Source organism: Scleropages formosus, chromosome 6 (assembly GCF_900964775.1).
Source record: "Scleropages formosus chromosome 6, fSclFor1.1, whole genome shotgun sequence".
In the NCBI taxonomy this organism is placed as follows: domain Eukaryota; kingdom Metazoa; phylum Chordata; class Actinopteri; order Osteoglossiformes; family Osteoglossidae; genus Scleropages; species Scleropages formosus.
The window spans coordinates 9198998-9225655 of NC_041811.1; the positions used below are offsets into that span (position 1 = coordinate 9198998).

Consider the following 26658-nt stretch of genomic DNA (forward strand, 5'->3'; position numbering starts at 1 on the left):
ATGGGTCCAAAAAGACAAGTCTGTCAATTCTCAGTTGCAGCCCTGAGTTGGTGGAATGAACTTCTTCCCCTGAGGACTACTGAATCCCTCCCATCATTCAAGTAAGGTCACAAAATCCTTATCTTTCCTGATAACTTCATACAAATGAGTCCAAAACCATCTACTATGATTATTTATGTATTTTCTCTGTGAATATCACTTCTGCAGACAGCTATTTGAGGGATGTCAACCAGTGATGTGGTATCAGACTGCTTCAGTCAATATCTTTTTATAGCTCTAGTATTTATTGATGCACTTTTGTTTACCTGAATTACACACTGTTTTGTAGAAAAGCATCTGATAAATGAATAAAGGTTTTTTCATAAGGTCTAATGAAAGAAAACAACTTTATTAGTAAATTTATTGAAAAAGAAAGGTACAGCCAGTTAGACCGAGCATCATATTTAACTGTCAAGAAATATGCAACAGAAAAGTAAAGATTTTTTCCTTTGAATTTGTGGGAATTTGCACAAAATTCTACTATACACTACCATACTAACCACATTTAAAAAGACAGGAATAATGTGAAGATTTACTATGAACATAGAATTATAGAGTTTAACTGAAAGACTAACTACAGTTACTACAGTATGAAAACAGGAGGTAAATTAAAATGTAAAAAAAGTTGTTTTATTTTACAACTTGTATTCACTTGGTGAGAAATACAAAATAAACACCTTTTGTTCAGCACCATTTTCTGTTTCCCCAGCAAGTTCTGAGCCCATTTGAATCCCGCTACCCCTGCAGAAAAAACTGTCATTGTACATTTGAGTTGATTTAAACAAAGTGAGTCTTGTGCCTCACAAAGCATGCTTTTCTGAACCTGCCCCTTACCAAAAATGTGCTGTCATTTTTGATTTGCACAGGCAGGATATTACAAAAAAAAAATAAAAAATAAAAAAGGTCTTAACTCAGTCAGGCCATTTCAGCCAGTGATGCACATGAAGCAAATGTAGTTTTTTTTAAACCCCCAAAAGGAAGAGGTTTGTCTTGTGAACACGCTTCCTGTGCCAGCAAAAAAAAAAAAAAGAGGAGGAGTTTTGTAATTTATCACCGCTCCCCCTGGGGTTACACAGTGTCCCTAGGCTGTAGTCACCTGTGAGAGATGAAAGCATTGCTCCGTGATGTCTGTTTGTGCGTCAGGGACACGCCCCGGCTGGTTTTTTGTTGCGTTGTCGCTAGGCAATGATGCCTCTCCAGTTCCCCCTCAGATTGACACAGGTCCTTTCTGTTCAGCTACAGATTTAGCCTCAGCTCTGTCACGTGCCAGAAAGCATAATCCCAGAACTTGACATCGAAAGAGCTTGGTGTGTATGCTCTGAGAAAGTGAACTTCAAAAAAAAAGCTTAAAAATTAGAGTGCAAATCAATTTTTAAAAAGTAACGCTGTGTGATGTTTTCTCTGTATCGATGGTCTCAAACACCTGGAAGGCTACACGAATGCTGAAACACTGTTTTCTTAGATAGCCAAGTAGCCCACTGAAGCAAAATATTTCCGAACCATGGTATCTAACAGTAATTAAGTTTTTAACTAGTGTTTTGGGAACAAACTCTGCCACGGTAATTACATAGTATCTGGTCCAATCAAGCCATGGAAATGGGCTGGAAAGAAGAGCAGCGTAGTCGTAAGTGACGAAGGATTCGATACCTCCGTTTTACATTATCCTCCAGTATTTTCCTCAAGCAAGTGCTTATGGAAGAAAAATATGCAGAGTACCAGGTCTTCGTTAACATAAAGGTGGTGAGGTTGAGAACCAAAGGGCAAAAATGACCCACAAATATGCTACAAATTCATGCTAGGCCATTTGCAGTGCTTGATTTTACTTCTGAATGTACAGTAGATATGCTTTGTACAATCCTTATTTTACAAATGGCTTACAAACTCCCCTCTGGAGCATCACCCAAGGCAATGCTTCAAGTACAAACCACAGTAAAGCTACCATTTTAAGTAGATTGTACAGAAGCAACACAACTATTTTAACAGCCTTCTCATGCGGCAGATTTTGCAGATCGTCACTCAGAAATTCTGGGCAAACTTCCAGCCCATGCACTCGGCTGCTATGAGCAGCTCCGAGGATCCGAAGGTTACGTGCCCCAGCACTCTTCCGATGAGCTCAGTCAAAATGCTGAGGAAATTTCCTGCTGAATAGGTGGTGGTGAGAACTGGAATCTGGGAGGATTTTTGTGCTGGTGTGGGCAGTGCTCAGGTGGATGTGAGGAGGGGTTTGGAGCAGGGCTCACGAGGGACTGGAGGGAGTGGTGGATGAGCTAGTGTCGGGCAGGGTGCTGGGCTGCCGCCCCTCAGGCGTGCTGTCCGCCTGCTTCTGGGCCAGGGCGGTGGCTGAGTGTCGGCACTTGGGCGAACAGCACTGACAACTGAAGAACTTGCCCTTGATGTCCCAGAAGTGGTCACCGTAGTCAAACCTGTATGTGTCCATTAAAGGGGAAACATCAGGAACATCGACATCTGTCTGCCACTATATGTTTGCACGCAAATGCAAAAAAGTGCCGAACTATCAGAACTATGGAAATGAAACTGATAGAGTAGTACTACTCTATCATTCACAGGAAAACTAACAAAACAATACTGATAAAAGACAAATATTCTTGCTAATGTTTGCAAGTTCAGACAGTATGTGCAGACTCTGTGTGTTTGCATTGCTCACCCAAGTTCCTCGCCAGCACTGATGTTCTTCCCTGCAAAAAAAGCAATGTGGGGGAAGCGGAGATCCTGGTGGGTGGTGAATACACGGACCGGAAACAGGTTGGGCTCACACAGGTGGTTGATGAACCGGCTGATGTTCCCGTAGAAACGGGCGTCAATGCAGTACACATCGCCCACCTACACAAACAAAACAAAGACATAGAAAAGCTCTTCTTAGTTGATCAATATCAGAACACAGAAAACAGCTGGCAACTTAACAGCAGGAAGAACAACCCACTGTAGTCGTCATTTCATGTTTAGTACTTGGTTCTATAGCATCCGATATCAGGAATATTTAAGAAGGGATTTTCAGATCTTAACCAGTTTTTGGCATCAAATGACAAGATTTGCACACTGCACTATTCACTTTGGGCACAGCAGGTAACACTGGTGCTTCACAGTTCCAAGGCTTTATGCTCAGACATGGAATTGAACCCAGTTTAGGATTTTGCACGTTATCCTCATGTTTGTGTAGGTTTGTTTCAAAGATGTGTCTCAAGTGGACTGGTGATTGCCCAGTCTGAGAGTCTGAGATTGCCATGTGATGGGCTGGTGTTCTGTTCTGTGTACCTTCCCACATGCCCTGTGCTTCCGGGATATACACTAGACAGGTCATCCCTGCGACCCTACTAGGACAAGCGGGATAGAAAATGGATGGATGGAAAGTTATTATTGATAATGGATGGATCAACGGACTAATGATGTCAAAATATTATGCATGCCAAGTTTCAATATAAAAGGACTAGATAAATGAAGGTAGAAGGCTTTAACTGGAAGCACTGCACAAAGAAGCACCTTTGGTTCATGCAGCATTCTACAGTTCAGTTGTGAAAATGGGTAAATAAGCATACATCTTGCCAATTTGAGCTCTATGGCCCAAAAAATTCACGGAAAACAACATTAGAGAACAGCTGACTCTGTCTTCTACATCTGTATCACTCTCAATCTCATCTCCTCACCTCACCCAAAAGAATTCCAGAAGGTCTCCTAGGAAAAAGCTACGACAACACATTTATCACCATGACAATCAGCAACAGTATGGCTATTTATAGGGTGAGCAGCAGAGACTCAGATGTGCAGCTGGGAGGGTGAGGGGGGGGTAGCAGCCAAACCTGAAGGCAACCTGAGAGCTTGGAGACTCCTGTTCAGCGCCAGTGCAAATCTTGCCTTTGCTGCGCACCACAAGCAGGACTTGGGATGTAACCTGCAAAACCCCCAGTGGCCAAGTCCATAGCCAGTGATTTGTACTGCAGCTGGCTCTTCCGTAAATATCCCTGGCAGGGCAGAGCTAGCAAAGTGCACTAGACGTTTTGGAAATAGCAGAGGCAAGAACAACTGCACAGTATCCATATTTGAGCAGAAACCAAGTTACAAAAGCATATTTCCATGTGAAGCTCCTGAAGCTGGGGATTGGGGGTTGCTCTGTGGTGCCAGTGAAAGCTCTATAATAATTTAATGTTATGACTCACTGGCAAGCTAATAAGCACAGCACCCACAAAGCGGAGCGCCCAGCAGCTGTCCACTCCTCTAGACATAATGTTTTTCCATTTCCCCACAGCAAGTGTATCTCCCCTCCTATCTGCCTCTCGCTGCAGACCATCGTCTGTTGCTGCTGGCTTCACTGTCTAATCTGATCGATAAATCCAAAACTCTCTCACAAACTGACCATTGTCCAGCTGGCTTTTCCCCATAGAAAGAGAAGAAAAAAAAAAAAAAAAACAGTTCCCCCAGAGGTCATCTGCACAATATGTCCCAGCGCAATATTGCTGTGCTTATTTGAAAAAGCTGGACCACTCATTCAAAAGCAGCTCAATGCCCACCTAACTCCTTCATCCCACTGTTGTTATTCATACTTCTTATGTAAATTGACACCCTGAAGGAAAAAGGGCCATGTGGAAAAGTCATAAGTCTAAAAGAGGCTAACTTAAAAGAAACCCATAAGTTAAAGCTGTGTTGGGGCAACTAGTGACTTTTGCTTCCTTCTATAGTGATAGAATGAAAGGAGGAATGACATCTCTGCGAATTATACACTTCCAGGAAATGTACAGATATTCCTTACATGAAACTTTAGATTAAAACCTATGATTTGCCAGTGATTTGCCCTACTGTACAATGCTCCCAGTTCTTACAGCAAAATGTGGAGTATCGAGGCCCACAAGGGGCCTACTTTACGTGATGACCGCTTCTTCTCAAGCCTTGGTTGGATGTTGTGTCCGACCACCTACGCAGTACAACTGGAACAATGTATTGCATCGCCAACGCCTGTGTCTGCTATTAAACTGTATTGGACAGTATTCCGTATTTCTGACCTGTATTCACATATTAGTAATAGAGTAAAGATCCTCACTATTGCCATCTTTGGCCTTACTGCCAACTTTTCAGTCAAAAACCTATTGTACTGAACTCAATAATATACATTATACATTTTATTTTCTTGTTTATTTAATGGGAAAGCCATTGGATACATGAACGAGGACCTGCTGTACTCGAACAAGATACGTTTATTCATTCAGAAGACGCTTTTTTCAAAAGCGAATACCACTGAACACTCTGTTATCAGCCCACACCTTATTCACCGCAGTGACTTACACTGCTAGATAGACTACTTACAATGGGTCACTTATCCATACATAGGTGGAACACATTTTTTCCTTCACACTCTCTCTCTCTCTCTCTCTCTCTCTCACACACACACACACACACACACACACACACACAGAGAGAGAGAGTGGGTGACTTTTAGAGTTGCCACCTGAACAGCATGTCTTTGGACTGTGGGAGGAAACCGGAGCACTCGGAGGAAACCCCATGCAGACAACAAGCAAACTCCACACAGACTGAGCAGGGATCGAACACACGTCCTCTTGCACCACCCAGGCACTGTGAGACAGCAGCGCTACGCGCGGTGCCGCTGTGCCGCCCAATAAAATGAGTGCCAGATGCTAATGCTTCATTCTGAGCTGATTTTTACTTTGGAGAAAAGCATCAGCAAAATTTATATGTAAATAATGTCTGATCCTGTTTACAATCAACTTGGGCTTTATTCAACAACCACTACCTTGTTGTCCAGGTTAAAAAGGTAGGAGTCATTTTCCCTGACATCTGCCTCCGCATCAGTGATGATCTCACCCACGTATCTGCAAAACAGGTTGGACAGTTAACAACAAACAAAAAATGTACTAGCTATTGACATGTCAAAACTGGAAAACATGATGGCTTTTTTTTTTTTTTTTTTTTTTTAACTGGTCTCCACATAGCCTTCTTGTTTTCCATAATATTCCTCATCAGTGATAAATTGCTTTTTACCATTCCATAGCACAGGAATATTTGCTGAAACCAAAATATCAGTTTTTTTTTTTTTTTTTACCCTTCTCAACCCAAAGGAATGATTTGCTCAATGACTGATTGAGGCTTAAGGATCTCAAAGGTGCTAAATGAAAGGAATAGATATGGGGGACTCACTCGCACACAAAGGTCCCTTGGGGAATGTCCTGCAGAGCCCGCACACCCCAGCCCATCTTCTCAGTCCGGAAGAGCTGCAGTCGGACCCTGCAATGACAGCACCGGGTTCCTAGATAAAACAGAGAGCACTTTTTCCAATTCTGCGAACTTGTTTTGCTTCAGTTAAGACTGGTGCATTAGCTTAGTGTTTTACCCAGAAATCCTTATAATCGTGGTGTAAAACCAGTTAGTCATTTGTAATAGTCTGGCTCCTCTGCTTATACAAACTGGACTAGAAGTCTGTTCACAGCTTTTTGTTTGCCACTCCAAAATCACTCAAGTCACAACAAGAGTTGTATAATAGACACTAACAGATGTCCCTCAGTTTATTCAAAGCTCTGTGTGAATTTTCAGATATACTCTATCATTTAAAAATTAAGGTATTTCAACAAAATAACTTAAAATTTTAATTTAAAAAAAAAAAAAAAAAAGAAAAACTTTGTCTCCTATTCAGTGCTAATTCTTGACCTAATCCCCAAAGCATGAGTTGATTATCAACATTAATGAGCACCAGACCTTAACTGTAAATGCTGTGGAAGTCAGTTGAACTCAGTCCTACAAGTCCTACACTCCTGGCTGTGTGCAGTTAACCAACACCCATTCAGCAGCTAAACACTAGCTATGATTGCCTTGAAAGCAGGGAAGGAAATCAAAAATGAACCTGGAAAATGGTCACAGCTTCAAAAATTCACAACTTAAGCAGAATCTTATCTCCTGGCCCAACCTCTTTTAGGCAGGCAGTGGAAAACCCCAGAAATGATGTGTATATTTGTAAGTTTAAATCAGCTGAGTCCAGTACCTCCAGCAGTCTTCATCTGCTGTTTTTTTGTCAAATACTGCAGTGCTTTCTGAAAGCAAGGTGTATCCCGCTTGAGGTCTTGAAACCGAGACCTTCCCATTAGCAAATGTAGTTCTGAACAGTAGCTTAGTATGGGAGGGGGACCAGAATAACTAAACCAGCAAAAGTTCCCATTGGGCTTAGAAGGCCATGTTGCTTGTTGAAAGTATGTACTGCACTGAATTAAGCCCAATCCTATAGTTTATTTTGGGAATCCCAGGGTGCTGCTGCTCCTCCACCGCACACTGCAGAACACATCCACCACAGTGATGAGGAAAAAAAAAAAAATTACAACTCATGTCTCTCTGTAGACTATGGGTCTTAACCATTGAGCGATTCAGGGTTTCTCTCCACCCAAGTGGGCGGTTTACCTTTCCTTCCCAGTACCTGTGGAAGACCGGGAGGATATTTCAACATTTTATGTAATTTCAGCCAAGCTGACTTTTAGATTTCCTTCACAACAATATAACTGTGCAGCATGGACACAATAAAAGTACAGCATAAATATACTGCTTGACGCGTACGACTGAGCAAGACGAACAGTTAAATCATTAAGCTACTCAACACCTGGAGGGAGAGAAAGGACAAATTAATTCCTACCCTTCAGCTGAGAGTGACTCCATAATAAATACATGTACCCCAACCGTTTTTTGAGGGTCATGCTTTTAAGCAGTACTCTACCTCAGTCCATTCTGCACCACACGGTTCTTGCAGGTCCTCCAGCAGGAGCAGGCATGATTGCACTCAAATACGAGAGGTGGTTCTTCACGACAGAATTCTGGAAGTAAGCGTCCTTCCTAGCCAGACAAGGGACAAACGGAACAAAGGTATAACATCTTTAGGCAAAACTTACTGGCTTTCTGCGCGGAATAAACAAATTTATGGGCAATAAATTCATCTCTCAAAAACCCAAAAACATCAAGCAATATCAGATCTAGCGAGTGGCACTGGGAATTACCTTGTCATACCAGCATCGTAGGCTGAGCTGACCACACATGCAGTTGGTGGAAGAGCAGTCATCTTTACACACACAGTACTGTCAACCGCAAGGAAAAAAAAAGTGTCAAATTTGTGGAAAGGCAACGTTTTAACTAGATGAGACCCGTAAAATGCAACATCTGATGTAAAACTTCTTAATTCCTAAATTCTTCCGATGTTAACTGTATGAAGCAGGAATGCAGGTTTACCTGCAAGTGCGTGATGTTCTTGTCGATATTCATAGGGGAGGTAACGCAGTTGACTGGGAGATATTTGTAGTTATCTGGACAGGGCTCGTCATCCACACCGTTCACACATGGGACAGGGACTCTCTCATACCCCCTGGCAATGTCCCTGGTTTATGAGTGATATCAACAGTTAGACAAAAAAAGGCCAGTACTTACACTTGCACACTTCAGTGAAGGATTAGATCAGCTGTGTGCAGTGTCAGTAAATTAGTCACACCTGGAAAAACCAAGTTTTATAATCTTTTTTAAACCAGTTTAGGTCTGGTAAAACCACAAAATCCTGCTGACCTAGCGGCCTTTGTAGGGCATTACTGCACATCTTTGGCTTATATGATGCACAATATCCTCGTAGTCCTTACACTAAGGGACAGCCTACATCCTGTACTTACTAAAGAATAATTTTTTCCAAATTGACATTAGGTGCGTTCACAAAGGGCACACATAGTAGTACACAGGTAGAGCTACTCCTCACCAAAGGATGAACCCTACTCAAAGATGAAGAGTGGCACAGATCACCCACTCAATACCTCAGCAGAGAACACGAGTGGGAAAAGCTGCATACCTGTTGAGAATTTTTTCCACCCGGCCACTTTGGGTCCCTGCAGTTTCCCTGAGTTTCCGGTTGGCCTGAAGGGCGCTCCACACCTTGGAGCCCTGGCTGCAGCACTCCAGAGGTGTCTCCCCTTCCCGATTCTTAAGGTTCACATCTGCCCCACGGGCCAGAAAGAGCCTGGAGGAATGTATGAAAAGTGTGGTTGAAGAACACACAGCAAAATTAAACCTCAAGCTTTACGAAGTACGATCTGATTTCCTAAGAGAGTAACATTCATTGAATTAGTCCACAGAATGCATCTACTGACAGCATGGATACAGAGTGAAGGTTTTTCCGAGCGTCTACAATTTCTGCAATCCCAATATGACCACCTCCCTTTTTGTCCGCTGCCACCGGTCCACACTCACATCACGCAATCTAGCCGGTTCTCCCGCGCAGCGATGTGCAGGGGTGAATCACCATGGATGTTGACAGCATGGAGGTCACACCGGGAGCCCAACAAGATCTCTGCAATGTCCACACAGCCAGAGAAGGCTGCCCAGTGGAGACAGATGTTTTCCTCCTGGAGGTAGCCGCAGTGGCAATGATTCAAACAATGTAACCATAAAAGAATTGAACTTAGTTAGCCACAAGGGTGCATAATGAATTTTCTTCACGAACTACTTGAACTTCTGCATGTTTGAAGGGTAAGATAGAAACAGTGGATCTGAATGCTGACCTTGTCTCTGATGTTGATGTCAGCTCCTCTAGACAGTAACAGTTTCACCTCATCTACATGCTTGTATTCTGTCGCCCAGATCATAGCTGTCCAGCCACCATCATCCTGAAACGTGAAAAAAAGACATTGGTAAATGCTGTCAATTTTTTTGCCTCAAGTTTCAGTCATTTGAAATGGATGGGCACAGCCAAAGTGCAGCTGCAACATATTGTTTTATTTTATATTCATAAAGGAAAATGATAGCATTTTAGTACTTTGATCCTCAAAAGAGCAAAAGAACTATTACAGAGAACTGACATATGTATTCATTTAACAAATGCTATTCTCTAACGCAACACAGAGCTCCGAAGCATACAGAAGTGCATTTTACAATATACCAAAAGTTTTAGATACAGCACAGCTGGTCTGATGGCACCTTTTGTTGGTACACACTGCTTATAGAGTAGCTGCGTATAGAAGTGAGAGTCAAATAAGAAAATACAAAGATGATCATGGCAGAAATGATCCAAATTTATGTGGCTAAGAGACAGGAGAGCAGTGGTCTAAGATTATTTTTGACATCCTTCTTAAATGCTGGGAGGAATGAAGCAGTTTTGAATGCTAGAGCCAAATTACTACTAGCAGTGGGAAAAATCGGAACTAGCTGATAGTAATTTTGCAATGTTTGCCTGGAGAAAGTTAATCTTGCACCCCTTGAGAGTTGGCCCACAAAGCAACCAGAGGTACTACTATGACAAACAGAGGCAACATAGGCTGGAGAAATACCCACCTGGCAGTTGATATCTATTGATTCGGTGTCTAACAGGTGCTTTACTATGTCGTAATGCCCTATTTTAGCAGCCAAGTGCAAACAGGTGGAGCCCTCCACATCCTGCAAAAAAAAGGAACTCTTACTCTAGGTGACTGCATTCCACTCATAGTCATCCTTTGTTAAGTCTAGAGGTTGCATTGCTGTTTGGTACCAACCTTGTGATTGACGATTGCTCCAGCCCTCAGCAGATATCGGACCGTCTCAAGGTGGTTGTTCTCACAGGCATCCATCAGAGGAGTCCTTTGGTCCTCGTCACACATGTCCAAATTAGCACCAGCCTGGGGCCCAAACAGTGAAGGTCAGCCACATTCACATCTACCTGAAGGACTGTGAGTTAGGCTCCATAGTCTGCACGTCATGTAGCACATACACGATCTCCAGAACACCCACAGTGCAGAACTGTTTGGTCACCACTTGGGAATTTGTCTTCAGTTCTCTGGAAATTTAAATGGCACTACCTGTACAAGCATGTGGCAGACTTCCTGATGCCCTGCCTCAGCCGCCACATGAAGGGGTGTACGCTTGTTCTGGCTCTCCATCTTGAAGTTCGGGTCAATGCCATCCACTGAAAAGAAAAACAGCGGCCTTTTATTAGTATCGTAAGGAATATCAGATCACTTTAAAAGGGAAAAAAAATATGGAACCCCTTAAAACAGGGCCTTTTTCAAAGACTTTAACAGTAGGATTGGAGGGAAAAAATAGAAAAAGCATAATTAATAGAGGAAGACTCTGAACCTTGTCAAATAAAGCAATCTGGTATAAACATGACAGTACCCAGCATCAGCAAGACCTTCTGGAGCTCCCCTTGTTTGGCTGAGATATACAGCTGCTTTGGGTGAAACCTTAGCTTCTTAGGCCTAAACGAGAACAGGCAATGAACGAGTCAGGTTTTTTTTACTTTAAAAAGAGACAGCGTTTTGAAGACGCAACAAATCATAAACCTTGTTTTAATGAGTACTGCAGAATGGCTTCTGTGGAATATGACATATGTTAAAGCGTTTTTACAAACATTTCAGTACATCACTGTGCAAATCGAATGTCCCAAACCAGTCTTACTTCTCGGCATCAAGAGCCAGGAGAATGCTTTCCAACGTCTCTTTAGCCGGTCCTGGGGCTGTGCCAACCGCCTGACCCACTCCTGTAGCAATCTTGGAGCCGGTTGGGGACGGAGTGGTATCAGACGACTCGGAGGGTTTGGGCAGGGAGCTGTCTGCTCTGTCCTCACTGAACGGAGGTGCACAGACTGGACTGTGAGGAAGAAAAGAGACCCATAAAAACAGCTTAGAGGAAGTCTATACAATGCCTGGGTGCAACAAGAACCATAATTAAGAACCTGGATTTATGACCAAAATGGATTTAGGTCCCTGAATGGGATTTCTGAGTTATCTGTTTATATTTCTGCATCACTTCAGAAGTTTGCTGATCAGCTAGGTAACAACTAGTAGACTTGATTGAGAAAAATTCTCTGATAATACAAATAATTATTCACTTTTATGTGATAACCTGCTTGCATCTCTTTAAAATATTAAAAATCTATTTCTTCTTGTCTGTAAGATATGGTGCAAACCTACCCCCCAGTGGTGGTGTCAGCCTTGCCCTCAGATGCAGTAGGCATCTTTAAACCAGGAGCAAGGGGCACCATGGATGTGGTGTCTGCCTTGGCGATGGTGACCTCCTTGGCCTTGCTAGCATCCTCGCCACAGTGTGGGCAGAAGGTCTGACCCTTAAGCACAGAGGCACAGGCTCGGTGGAAGCGATGGGAAATGTTACTGTCTGGTTGGCATTCCATAAAAGTCCCCTTCAAAATTCAATCAAGAATGAGAAACATGAGCCAGAGAAAGATTCCTTGTTGACTCTGCTTCAAACTATGTCCCATCCTATGTCAGGAATATCTACCTTAGACAGGCATGCACTCACCGCTCTGCAGAAGAAGCCACAGCCTGGGCAACACTGATGCTTGACCATACCAGCTCGGTGGTCCTCGCACAGCACTAGGAGCTGGACTGTGTTGGAGGGTCTCATCATCTCATGCTTCATCACACCACTTTGGCACTTGCTCAGCTGCACATTAAGAGAGACAGGACACATATCAGAATCTCCAACATGCCATTGTATTTTAATCTTTTGAACCTTCAGATATGCTTCAGAACACAACAGTCACGATAACTGTTTTTATGGAACTGAATCTAACTAAAAAGGTATAGCTTGAACTTTCTATTGAAGAAGTCAGCCTCACTGTTGCCATTCACCCTGAACGAAGATATCGTGTTCATATCTATGACACATGTTCCTTCTTAAAAATGGTGCCCAGCCATTGAGAGGAGAAGGCAAACGGATGAGATCCTACCTGCCCGTCCACGCTCTCCGTGGCCATGCACTTCCTGTTGGCCAGTGTGAGGATCTCCCGGCTCTTTGGCGTCTCCATTCGGCAGCTGCACAGCGGCAGTTCCTGCACCGGGTCTGTCTCCATTCCCTCTGCTCCTCCAGACAAACCTGGACAGTACAACATTTGAAGCAGCCAGTCAAAACTGAGGTAAACAATTTTTCTACAAGAATGCTGTCAAAAAACTGTGCAAATTTTCTCGAAGAAAAAAACAAAATGTATTGCTTAGGGAAGTTCTATCCCTGACAACTTTGAAGAAATAAGACTGACTGCAAAACATCTTCAAAGTGTTCAAACCTTAGATTCCATTTGTACAGAAAAGCATATATGAAAGTCCAAACACAACCAGCGCTTAAATTATGTAAATGCAGTAAAAGCAACAGTGAAAGCATAAAATGATGAACAAGTATTCTTCAGTATATCAGTTATGACAGCATTTCTCTTACATAAGTACAGGACAGAGACTTTATACAGACTCATCTTTCAGCTAGATAACATGTAATAAAATTTTCTTAAATCATGTTTTCATGTTGAATAATACACTCAATAATAATCTCACAATTCTGACTGATGACTTATTGCACGTCACCACGAGGGGGAGCTCTTAGTGCTTACTGACACTGCAGAAAAGCCTTGAACAACAGTACAGTTTGTCTGCAACTTATGAACTTTCGAGCAACCTTTCACCTCCATAGTCTTTTTGCCACTGCAAATTTTTTCAGAAGTGTTTAGTTTTTCCCTCCATAAAGAGAGCTAGCATACAAATTCAAATTGCGCAAAAATTCACAATACGCGCCAACAGGGAGTGATCGGGAAAAGCCGGCACTGTCTCAATTTTTCACTAAGAATGGAAAGGCAAACAGCTGGCGAACAAGCTGTAGACGATCCTGTGCCTTCTACATCTACCAGTTCTGAGCTGTCAGCAAGGCACCACCTCTCTTATCCTCTATGTCTATGTAATACCTCTGGCTCTGAGTTGATCTGCAGACTTTATCTCTTACAATGCTTGTATTAGGAATTGGTAAATTCTGCATAATGTATATAGTAAAATCTTGGATCCTGAAGCTGCAGATAAGCACAAACGCCCTGGTCTAGCTCCAGTGCTCTTTATTGTGGTTTTCTTATTTACAATGTGTCATAAATAATCATGAAGGGACTCAGAATGCCTGTGTGTACATGAGCCTCCTTGGCTGAGAAAGAGAGAAAGAATCCACTGTGCTGCTCCACTCTCACTCCAAACCATCCCATTATCACCCACCCCACGGAGTTGTCCAGGTTGCTGATATTTCCATTTATTGAGCAGACGCTCCAAAGCGATGTACAACTCGGAGTAAAGAGAAGTGCACTTCACTGATAAACAGAGATACACACACGATTCTCAAAGTACATCAAGTCATTCAGTCCAGTACCAGTTTTTGCACTTTATACGAGTAGCTGCACGAGAACTGGTGAGAAGCCGCAAGCCCTTTCCGTGTCACATTCCACTTATGAACATTTCAAGTAGGATCGACTGTACTTACATTTTACAGATTTGGCATTCGATATTCGATAGCGAGTCTTTTCTCCAAAGTGACAAACAGAACCGCATCAACAAGAGGTGAAGAGCTTTAGAGAGACACACAGCTGGCAAAGCACAGCTTGTCAGCTTGTTGCACCGTTTTTGAACTGTGTCAAAAGCAACACAGCCCAAGGGAAGATAGAAAAACCTCCAAGAACACTGAAGAAATAGAAGGGCGGCATCAGAAAAACTGTACAGGGTCCAGTGTTTTTCCTTCAATGCCTGACTGACTCCATGTCAAGTGTGTGCACCCCTCACCTGTGTGCTGGGCTGACAGTAACTCCTCCTGGGCTTTCAGGTTCAGGCAGTCCAAGGACACCTCTGTATATTCCTTACTGGCGCTGGTTTGGGACTGGGCCTCCGCCTCACTGGCTGTGTGGACCAAAGGTTGCGGAAAAGAGAGAAGTTTCAGTACTGCGGACCTTGTAAATCCTTATTAAAACCTCACTGACATCATGTAAAAATACACTTTGCTGTGGAGGAACACATTCATGCACACAAACAAGTTTTTCTACTTGCGGAAGAGCAAAAATTGAAAATTAAAAATAATCCTCACGTCAGAAGCAGATACAGTGCTTCCAACACTTTCGATTCGATATCAGTGAAAACGTTTTGAGTAGAGGTCTTGAACCTGGACAACACTTGTACGGGACAAACTGCACAGAAGAGTGACAGCAAAGCAACACACAAGTGTCCTATGTCTGTGGCAAGACATGATGCCTCATTTCCTTAGCACACTTGTTCACCAAATGCCTTGGAATAGCAAACTAATTTCAAGCATGTGTATTCACACTTCCTACTGCTCCTTACTCCTAACATCACAGAAGAGAACTAGGGATTGGTCAGCTGGTTACATAGCACATACCTAAAAACTCAAACTCAAACAAAAATTCAGTACCGGAGAGGCTCTCTGTTTTTAACGGCATCTTCTTTTTTCGTTTCTTGGGTGTCCGAAGCCAAGGATTGTCAAGCTTTCCTTTCTTTTTTAACCTCTTTTTTATGCTGGACTCTGAGCTCTGAAGAAGCACACAGACGGAGGTATGAGATATTAAAATTAAATTCCAGAAGCTAACATTCAGTAGCTGCTTCAACCCATCGTGAGCGCTTTCATTACAGAACCTTGGGTAGCTAATGAGAGTTTATGCTTTTTATCTCTGAAAGATCTGTGCTTGTCAACTTGTCAAGTTCCATGAAATGCAGGACATAATGTCATCACTTGCCAATTTTAACCGAGGTGACAGATTCAAGACTGGCGCAACTGGTCTTTATTTCAGTGTGTTGAATTCACCAAATCAAACATCTTACCAGATCTGAATCGTTTCCTTCTTCTCCTTCATCCTCACCAGAATCCTCAGACTCCTGTTCCTCTACTAGCTCCGCCTGAGCACAGTCACGATCTTATGTTAGCAGTATCATCGCCATCATGACCCAACATGATCAGAACCAACCTGCCGTATCGACTGTGTTCAATTCACTGTCTTGAAATATGTTGACATACTTTGCACACTGGCGCTATTAAGCCAAGTCAGGGTGAACCATAGCAAGTACTTAAGTTAAATATGCAATGTTTCCAAGGTACCCAGCATTGTTTGTCAGCTGGCCATCCGGCTGAAACATGGACAAGAAGGGCTATCACTACTCCAATGCAACAATGGCTGAATCTTAGCCAGAGCATTATAAAAACTACACTCAATGGCACTTCTCAAACCAGTGCCATGTTATGGACCTTAAGGGTGCTGTCTGAGGCCTGTCCTCCTTCTCTGGGAGTGCCACAGCCTTCCTCGCCCATGTGCTCCTCCTCGTCTTCTGAGTCATCAGCATCCTCCGACTCCTCATCTTCAGACTCGTTTTCCAAGCTTTCTCCATTCACCCGCAAGCTCTCTTTCTGTCAGAGGCCATTGAACCAAAGTACAATTTTACCCGAGTTACATCCTTCAACTCATTCCGTTTTAGTAACATGACAAATTCACCCCATAACCATGTGCAATATTCCTCATTTTGTTATTGATCACCAGCTCTTAGGAAGACCAGACACAAGTGTAAACACTGAGCAGAAGTAATCGAGTGTCAACCCTATTCTTTGTGGATGCACATCACTGTAAGGTATCAGTTGGCCACATAAATGCAAGTAGGGTTTGAGGAACATATTAGTAAACAAAACTCCTAAATGAATCTGCAAGGAACAGTGTGTATAGACACAAAGAAGAATATGAAATACTGTGTGAGTCTCGGCATACTGTGTGAACATGCAGGAGAGCTGACCTGAGCTCTTGCTCGAGACAGGTCCTTGAACAACTCGAGCACAGATCGCTGCTTCATTACTTTGGTTTTTTTCTTGGGAACAAGGCTGTACGTCCCCATCTTCCGCTTCTTTTTGCGGGACACCGAGGCAGCTGAAATGGGGGGAAAGCAGACAAACAGTTAAGAGGTCCATTCTGAAGAGCCAAATTGAGTCGATCAATTGTTTTAACCTGTTGTAGACATAAGTCTTAAATGGCTCATTGCAAGACTCAATTCTATTGTAAGAAGATCAATATTGAAAAAAAAGTATTTGAAAAAAATTCACAGTATGTGAAAGCATATATGTTTATGTGTGAAAACTCAAGCCAATGCACTGCAGAAAACCTGGAATAAGCAACCATAAAGTGTATGATAGCAGAGTGAGAACATGTGGAGGTGAAATGCAAAAATAACAATTTAAAACTGTTGTTGGTTCACAATAAAAAAAAATAAAAATTCTACCCTTTTGAAACCATCTTATCCTGAACACAGAGCTACTGTTTAACATTCCCATTACACCTTTAGTCTCAAAATTATTTCAGGTACACTCATGTATTCTTAACAAATACAAATAGCATTTGGTTTGCAGGGCCAAGTAAGGCCAGAGATGGCAGACAGGTATTCCCAAGTTGACAAAGTGTTACAGCAGCGCTCCTAGATGGTAACCCAGGCAGCACTGTAGGAGCACAGGCGGTCACCAGAGGGGTCTGACCAGTCTGGGGCTTGCTTGCAGCCGTTGGTGTGTCGTTTTGGCTCTGAGGTAGCTGGTTTTGGGACGGCAAGGGCACCGGTGGCTTAACCACCTCAGGTGCGTTCCGAGTCTCATCTTTCACACCGTTCGGTTCTTTTAGTTCCCTGTTTAGAAGCTAGAAGGAAAAATATTTTCATGAACAACAACTTGTTAGTCTGAGATTCGATGCTGCAATGGTAAAAATCAAAAAGGAATTCTTGAGAAAAATCTGAAGTAAGGCACATTTCAACACGTATGGTACATCATTTCCAATATCATTCTTCCAGTTTGCTTATGGTTCCTTAAATAACCAGAACCAGCTTTTCCCGCAGCTGCAGTTTTCAGGTTAAGCACAATCCAAACTGTGTGTAATGATGGCTTGATCACTTATGAAGTAAGATACCTTTAGTGTTGCCTGGTTGGAGGCAGGTCTGGCCATAGTTTTCCGTGCCCGATGTATTGTAACAACTGGCGGGGGTTCCTGTGTTGTTCCATTTTTAGTCTCTGTCTCTACAAGGCTGTCCTTTGCTACGCCTGTTCCAATACCGGCATCAGTCTTTGCGGTAGCCGGATTTCGGGCCCGTGCCGCAGGCAACGCCGAAGCCGACGGCATTGTTTTGGTGGCATGCCCCACTAATGCGGTGCCCGCAGGCGACCCGCTAGTCCTGTGTGTGGCAGCACCGCCCTCTGGCTGCTGCTTGCTGAGGACAAGTCCATTGCTGCCAGTCATGGTGCCGTGGGGTGGGTCACTCTCCGGTAGTCCATTTTCGCTTAGACATGACTGGCTGCCAGAGTCCACCTGATGCCCCAACCTGCTGTCCTGGGGTTCCCGGTGGGAGGAGCTCTGGTGGCCTTTTGCTGACTCTGACCCTTCACAGGTCCCATTCAGCTCCCCCTCACTCCTGGCGACACCTCCCTGCCTTTCTGAAGGCTCCTCGTCTTTACCTGAAATCAGTTGAAAAAGACAATTCATTGCATGGAATAAAGAACATACACCTAAAATAGATTTTCAAAGGTTGACTTGGGAAGATCTGGGACACCAACAAATAACTCACCCTCTTCTCTAGTGTCTGGCAGTTCCTTCATCGCCTCAGTCTTGGCGGACTCTCCTCTCCCCACGACAATTGTGGCCAAACCTGAGGGCTGAGAAACAAACGATATGCCTTCATTCTGAGGGCCAAATGAGGACATCTGGGGTTGGAAATCCACTTCCTCAGGGCTATGGTCTTATCTGCTATGAGAATGTGGCAAAAATAAAATTAATTTAGTCAAGTGCCTGAGGAGCCACACTGGACTTCTCCACTTTTCACATGAAAAAACTTTAATCTGTTTCATCCTCTGCGTATCCAACATGATTGGCTAAAAACCTCTTAAACTGGAAAACGATGGCTGTTATGGACATCATGGACAGCATGGATATCCTGCTGTTGGACACATTCATGTTCTTCACATTGTGTCCTCCTGCCCTCTACAGCAACAGGTTGACATCTGTCTACTGAGTTGGCTTTAAAGACTGGGGCTTTGAGACTCTTGTCTCATTATCACCGACCGCACAGTACTGCGGACAGCACGCTACAGATTTTGTTGAGTCCGTGATGCCCGTCTCAAGTCTTTGTCATTCTTCACTTGTGCCACTACAGCACAGCGTGACATGTGAAAGACAACACACACTGAGAATACAAAAAGTGAAATTAACACCCTCCAGGCATGGGAGAAGAATCTCAGTGCTTCGGTAAGAAAGAAAAAAGACACTGGAAAGCGGAGGCCCACCAAACTGCTTAGCTTAATCAAGCTTTTACTGGGTGTTCAGTGAACCAAAGAAAGAAACCTATCATTGGAAAGGTCTTCATTTACTATCCCAGGAGCTCGTTCTCACCCGTCACTGCGTTTTTTGGTAAAGGAGATCAAAAGGAAATGAAGACAGGAAGGTGTGAAAAGGGAAATGAATGTAAAAAAAAGGGGCCAAGGACTGAAACCAAATAAAAAGGAGAAAATTATCTTCTTTTGGAAAAAGCAAGACACAGATTTGCAATGTTTGATAATTTTCTTAAAAGGAAAGAGTAACTCAACATATTGGTCAGTACAAATAACAAATTAGATACCAATGACAGGCTGATTGTAAGGTACAGTATAAAATGGCCTAGAGGAAAACAGCAACGCTGCACTCGTGAGTCTTGACCCCAAGTGACCCACTTTGCCGTTTTCTGCCACCGTACAGTTTTGGCACCCCGGCTTCGCGGTCAGCACACCTTCAAAAGGAGCAGTTCACCGTGGTGTGCAAAAGCCCCTCTGGGGCTGTGCTGGTGTAACATTGTTGTGGGACATTACTGCAATGCAGCATCCCAGAGCTCACAGAGGACTGGCGAACCCTACATCTCAAGGCGTAAATACACTCAAAGACCAAATCGCATCTCGCCGACACACCGTGAGCCTGCATGTACACGCATGCACATACCTCACCAGAATTTTGTGTCAAATGGACAAATGATGCCAAATTTACAGAGTCACTTCAACAACTGTTACACTCTACAGGGTGCATACATCCAGTACATGTTGAAGACCACATGCCAATAATGCTGACTGAACCATGCATCAAGGCACTGTAGGCCTTCCAAAGGCATACCACTGAGGTTTCAGCTGCTCGGGAAACACCTACAGCCATTTCAATACCGCCCACAACTCCACTGGCCCAAACAACACCTTCTGTAGCACTGTACCTCGATTCACCTCTGCTCCTCCAGGTTTACACCTGGCAGTGTGCTGTGCAATAAATGCATACAGAATGGAGGCAGCCATCATTCAGTCAAATGTTATTCTGGTTCAGAGCATTTAACGCAATGAAATACAATACAATGCTATGCCAGCTGACACACAGTGAACCTACAGTACCAACGAAGAGTGCGAGTACACCTGGGGACCTGCAAAATATCTGTATGGGATGAACTGGACAGATGAGTGAAAGCAAAGCAGCACACAAGTGTTCTACATCTCTGGGGCCTCCTTCAGAAGAGTTGGGAAGCCATGATGGCTCATTTGTTCATCTCACTTGTTCAGCAAAATCCCTCGCGATCAAAAACTAGTAGTCAGCATGTGATCTCAAATTTTTCACTGGTACTGAACATATCCATTACCAATAACTAAATTACATTGATTCAGTCCTGTATTGCATCTGCTCTTAAAGTACGGGCAGCAAGAAATGGCACCTCTAGACCTTTGACCTTTGAAACAGAAAAAAGCAAAATGAGAGATAACAAGCGTAAGAGCGCCATCTATGCTTGGAAGCAGCTCCCTAAACAAAAGCTGCATGACCAGCTGGGAAGCCCCTTCACAATAAAAGTCCCATTTCATCGTCACTCCACCCCATGCTCCAGAGGTTCGACCTGCACTGTATTGGATGCCCTATAGTCCCACCAACCCTTAATGTCTGGTCCTGGTAGCTCCCAGTGCCCAGGCAGATCTCTCAGCCACCCATCAGCTATCATAACCAGCGTTAGGCTCCTTCACGTTCCACCCTAAGGAGGAAAATGGAGCACACAAAATGACAGTTACAGTGTCTGCAAAAGGCCACCCCTCCCCCCTCTTCCTGAAGCGAAATGACACTCATTCATCTCTTTGTTTCCCCTAAGTATAACAATTTTATTGTTGCCTGTTTCCTTGACAAAATTGGGAGCTCCAAGGAACTGCCCTGAAATCTACGTCACCTAAGCAAATCGGATGTGTCACTTTGTGGATTTGCTGATAGTTACAGAGAACCACAGTCCAAACGGTAGGATCAACAGAATGTCATCAGGCATGAAAGGGAAGCCCAACTGCCACTTGCAGCATGCCCACCTGCCCACCCACCAGTCCAATCCCCTAACACCCCAGGACTAACATGTTGGTAGGCCCTGTTCCTCCCTTTTCTGCGCTTGTCATACCATGCATTTGGCCAGAAAATCCAATTCTGCCGAAGCGCCCTTTATTTTCACCAGGCCATCTATTTATAAATGTGTGGTCTAATGAAGGGTTACATAACCCCCCCAAACCTCAAAGGAGCAAGATGGTTCACAGCACCGACAACAGTGGCTGGGGGGTTGCAGAAATGCTCCAGGCATTGTGGACTTCCTGGTTGTTACCTTGATGTTCCAGCGTGGCTACAATGTGCAAAACCGTTCATGTATAACCGAGCCATGAAGCTGGGAACCCAAGCAATCTTGAAGAAGAAGTTTTAGACTCCTTTACAAACACAAGAGGCTCATCTTCACCTCAAGATCAAGTCCTACAGGTTACGCAGTAAAAAAAGAGCTGTGTGGACTTTCCTAGAAGGATACTGCAGTTAGGGTCTCAAAGAGTAGAGTGAAATAAGGGTATGTGCCATCGAGTCAAAGCTGACCGCTCGCATGGTTTTCACCATGAGAGAGAGAAATCAGAAGTGGTTTACCACTGCCTTCTTCAGTGCATGTCTTTGGACTGGGGAGCAAAGCCACATGGACTCCACACAGACTGTGCCAGATTCAAACCATCATCCAAACCCACAGTCCAGAAGCTGTGAGGCACCTGCACTACCTGCTGTGCCACCATGCTGCTGCAGAGTGGAGCAGAGGGATACTAATACCTGACGCTGTACGCAGGGGTTCCAGCAACCAAACGGACTGTTCAGTGTAATGTACTTTGCTGTCAGCAGCATGCCGAGCTTGTTCTACACTCTGCTTTTCCTAGAGAGTCCGGTACCTCTTCACACCAGCCGCTTCCCTCTACCGGAAAGGTCTTGCAGAAGGAGAAATGGTTTGCCATGTGCTGGACCCGCTTCGATGCTTACCCGTGTGCAAATTTTGACATTTTTCCAGAGTGTTTCCAACAGGGCTGCATCAAACCCATCGGTGTTTGCATGCACAAGTAGCACCCTTGATTGCCTCAAGTGTCTTTGCTCTTGTCTATGCCAACAACAGAGGAACACGCGATGTTTCACTTTGGTGTCAGGGCAGCACCAAGCCGTAGTGTTAATCATTCCCTTTCGTGTCCTGTGGAGCACGCATGCTTCACGCGTAAGGCCGCGGGGAATGACTGTCCTGATGTTCACCATGACAACAGCTCACCGGTACAAGGCAACCCTGGAACTGTGAAGTCTTCACCTTCTACTCACAGCAAAGGGAGGAGACAGCAGGGAGGAGTCGCATCACAGAAGGAAAGAGGGAAGAAGGAGGGATGCTCTCCAGTCCTGTCTTGAATGTAAACATGCTGTCTGTGCTGGCGAGCACTCCCCCTACAGGGGAACATGAACACTGCATGCACAGGGAGGCGGGACTGCAGATCACAGCCATTTTGTAACCCAACTGTTTACTCACACAACGCTTGATTTGGCTTTGGGGGTAGGAGTGGGCACTGTACGTATTGGAGGTTCAAACGCAGTTTCGGTCCATGACCCAAGTGAGATATGAGAACAAATGGCAGCAAAAAAAAAAAAAAAATCATTACAATTAAATTAGCTGGTTTTAAACATTCATATCCCTAACAACAAACTACAGGTCAACTGTATCTTGCCCAGATATGACGCAGAGTCGATAGCAAGGACTCCTCACCAAATGTAAATATTTTCCTGTCAATCAGTGGTCACGGCTGCCTTCCGCAGGGTTAATGTGGCAGCCACACAGCGTACATGTGGACAATCCATTACAGGTCTATTTCTGTGCTTCAGGGCACCGCATTAGATATTTAAAGACACTGTCCACATCTGTACTGTTAGCACAGCAGCTCATTTGGAGATAAATGAACTTGTTTCCACCAGAAAAGATGGAAACTGATGTGCTGATGTAGGTATAATGAAAACTGGCCCCGGTGCTGTCAAATGATTTAAACAATGGCACAAAGGGATTAACCCCACACTATATTCACTATTTCTATTCATTCATTTACTTGACACTTTACTGAACAATGACATTTGTGAGGTCTGTATATTTCTTTGGATGATTTCCCCCTTACAGTTGGGTAATTTTACTCTATCAGTTACTTAAGTAGAAAAACAAGTAAAGTACTTTGATCAAGGGTACTAGAGCAGGAGTGGGATTCAAACCTGGGGGATTTGAATGACAAGGCAGCAGCTCAGTAGGTCACCTGTAGCCCCAAATTTTTCACAAAGGTGTTGGTTTATGGGGAAGGGGGGGGAAGCTTTGCAAAAATAAACATAGATAAATGAAAAGCACCATTATGTAAACAATGACGCTGCATAACAAATGGCATCAATGTCAGGGAGCTTGCATGATCATGAATGTTTGAGAGCCCAAAACCAGAAGCACACTGTGAGAGACCTGTGTGGGAGAATGACCTGCAGTCACTGCAGACAGAAACAAAGCTCAGCGTTGGCCAAGTTCAGCAGAAAACCAGGCTACAATTCGTAGCCCTTCTCGCTCAGAGGAAAAGCCCTATGGATTGGTCTGGGCAGTCCGCTCAAACCCCGAATCCTCATTCTATCTGTGCTGCAAGACACTTTCGGACTGCAACAGACCGGACAAAGGTTTTAGTTGATTTACTTCTCTCACATGGACCTGTTCTCTTGAAAGGTCAGTGGAAAGCAACACACAAAAGGCTTTCAATCATATTTCTTATATTTGTCAGTTGGGGGAAGGGGTGGTAGGACTGGTGAAAGTTCTATGTGAACTCATTTAAATACCCCAAACCGATGAATATATAACATCCGCATCTGAGATTCACATAGAGAAAAACACTGAATGTTCCAAGTGTCCCAAATGCTTAACTCAAAATTAACATGCATTAAAATAAACGAAACTGACGCCCAGGGCCTGCTACGAAACCTTGACTGCAGTTGTACGTCGCTTTCAACAAACGCACCAAGCGACTGCATAAATGCAAAAGCAGAGGTAGAAACACACAAATGTCTCAACACTCACTGATCTCTTACAAGTTGATTTTTTGCTGTGTTGCAGCATTCGAATAAAACTCCTCCATTATTCAGCACTAACCCAATCATTCACAGACATTTCATGGAATCTTCTATCCTGGAAACAAATGCAGCACTTGGGATAAACTAAAAGAAACACAAACGAAGGGAGCCTGACCCTGTCTTCCAGAACCTGTAGCGATGCCATTTGGTTCTGCGAGGCCACTAGTGTCGTGTTGTTGCGTTGCAGTAATAACATGTCACAGTGTGCAGTGCTGTTCATACATGAAATGCAGCACCATCGTCTGCTGAAAACACACATGGCGAGTGTCAGCCTACGGTAACACAGCTGCTGGCCCGAGTGAAAGATGACCTCTTCTTTACCTAGTTGAGTCGGGATACTACACCCTCTTTTACTCGAGAAACAAGATCCTGCTCAAGGCCCTGTCCAGCAGATCTTATGGATAATTACAAACAATGCCACTCTTTGCAGGCTGAAAATTAAACTGATGTGCAGCAACAACAGCAGCTACAGATCTTGTAGCCAAGGCTCCCAAGACAAGTCCTCTGTTGCCATTTTTCTTTGCTGTGACAAACTGCGAGCACCTCTCCAGAGCTGCTGGCTCAACCCCATGCCACTGAAACAACCACAGGAGACAGATTTCAGAGAAGCAAAGTCTCCAAACACGGCTGAGCCACAAGCATGTAGTGAACTGCTGCTCCTCTCATTGTGTATCGTCTCTAGGATGCAAAGCAAGCAGGCAAGAAGTATGCTGTCTGAAATAATGAGAAGTTTCTTCATTTTGGATGAGTTTGCTCATCTGGCAAACAAGGGGTCATATTTTCTTGCCCGCAGTCTTCTTTCATCTACACTTCAGTACATGTCCAGTCTATTTTTGAGGAGCTTCAGCTATTTCAGCCTTGGTTTCTTCTTGGCCTTCTAAGCACACATGACCCTTGCAAGCTAGGTCCAAGATGCGGCAAACGTGAGGGACAGGCCTTGAAGGCATCTACCTTCCGTCCAGAAAGAGGTTCAGAGTGGCCGATTCCCCCGTTTTCCAGAAGATCTCAGTCATCAGCCAGGCAGACATGTGTCACCAGAGCTTCTGGGAAAGCCAGACTGGAGCGTGCAAGGTCTCAGCCTGTGTGGCACCACGATGACATCGGTTCCCATTGTTCCCCGTACTCTCATTTTAATCCACAGGCCGGGTCGAGGATTAATGTGCGTTTTTTTCAGCACAAGGGAACATCAGCTGGTACCGTGTCCCCACGGAAGCCTTGAGAAGTCATAATGTGGTCATTCCTACCACTCTCACCTACGATACACACTTCAGGTAGACCGTCAACGGGAGCACACCACAGAAGCCTCCTTGGGCAACTAGCTGGAACAGAACAAGAACTCTGGCCTCACCTACCCTTCCTACCCTCATCATTTCTGAGCTCACAGGTCTTGTTCACAGGTGTCCTTACACTCACTTCCTCTCACCTCTAGTCGGTGACGCTGAATCACAAGGAAAAACCTCATTTGAACTACAGAAGAGGAAAATGCCCTTTAACAGATCAAATCTGAAAATTAAAAATAAGAGATTATAAAGAGAACAAAAAAATGTAAAAAGAGTCAATTCGTCTCAAAGAAAGAACAAGTTAGACTCTTCGAGAAGCCAATCCAGGCCTTCTGTCCTGACTAAAATCGGTGTACCAGGCAGCGTCGTACCTTTCCCTTGATGGCCTCCATTGAAGAGAAAGGAGAGAAGGAGTCTCGAACAGATTGTTCCTCTTCCCTTCTCCTCCCCGCATGCATTCACCCAGCTCTGGTCATGTGACCCACCGGCTCCCTCTGTTGGTTGATTTTGCACAATTCAGACAGAGCATGCTCAGTGAGCTCAAATTTCAGCGTTTTTTTCCCCTCTCCCCTCCCCCTCCTGCTGCTGCTGCTCAGCGCTGGTGAACGCGAGCAGCCATTTCAGGAAGAGCTAGGCATGAGGGCGGCCCACGAGAAACGTGGCGGGCCTACACTAGGCCCAAGCCTCACTTCGTGAGATTGAGGGCCTGGCCAGCAAGGCCTGTGGAGAAATAATCCCTACACCCCCCCACTCCCCCCCACACGTGTTCCTGAGAGCTGCTATCCTGCTGGAGCTCAAGGCCAGGGTGGGACCAGCCCCCGCTTACGGAGCCATTAGCTCTGCCAAGCCAAGCACAACAAACGCCTTCGATACAAAACACAAGCCATGGAAACACATGGACCTGAGCAGAGGTTTGAATGCCTCATAGAGGTGCAGCTGCAATGCCACTCGAAAACGGTAGACGACTCAATTTGATTTCTCCCACTATGACAAACAATGGACCCATAGTTCTGAAAATTAAAGAAGAGTTAATACTACTGTGACAAATGCAGTAGCAACTCATAGCTAAACCTGATGACACTGTGAGAAAAGCGATGTTTC

General features: G+C 44.2%; 1 protein-coding gene across 1 annotated transcript; it reads right to left on the minus strand.

Annotated features, from left to right (window-relative positions):
* Positions 1–511: 511 nt before the first annotated feature.
* Positions 512–25775, minus strand: LOC108922673 (histone-lysine N-methyltransferase EHMT1-like). Its single transcript, XM_018732949.2, has 27 exons — positions 25701–25775; positions 18396–18483; positions 17744–18285; positions 17323–17476; positions 16593–16723; positions 16057–16215; positions 15636–15710; positions 15229–15346; positions 14589–14702; positions 12737–12882; positions 12307–12450; positions 11961–12187; positions 11446–11637; positions 11164–11246; positions 10848–10954; positions 10545–10667; positions 10348–10449; positions 9579–9683; positions 9268–9422; positions 8870–9037; positions 8269–8413; positions 8040–8117; positions 7763–7878; positions 6205–6291; positions 5801–5879; positions 2705–2880; positions 512–2462 (listed from the first exon to the last, which is right to left on the minus strand). The coding sequence occupies exons 1-27, from the start codon at positions 25737–25739 to the stop codon at positions 2276–2278; spliced, it is 3840 nt and encodes a 1279-aa protein (XP_018588465.1). The 5' UTR covers positions 25740–25775; the 3' UTR covers positions 512–2275.
* Positions 25776–26658: the final 883 nt, after the last annotated feature.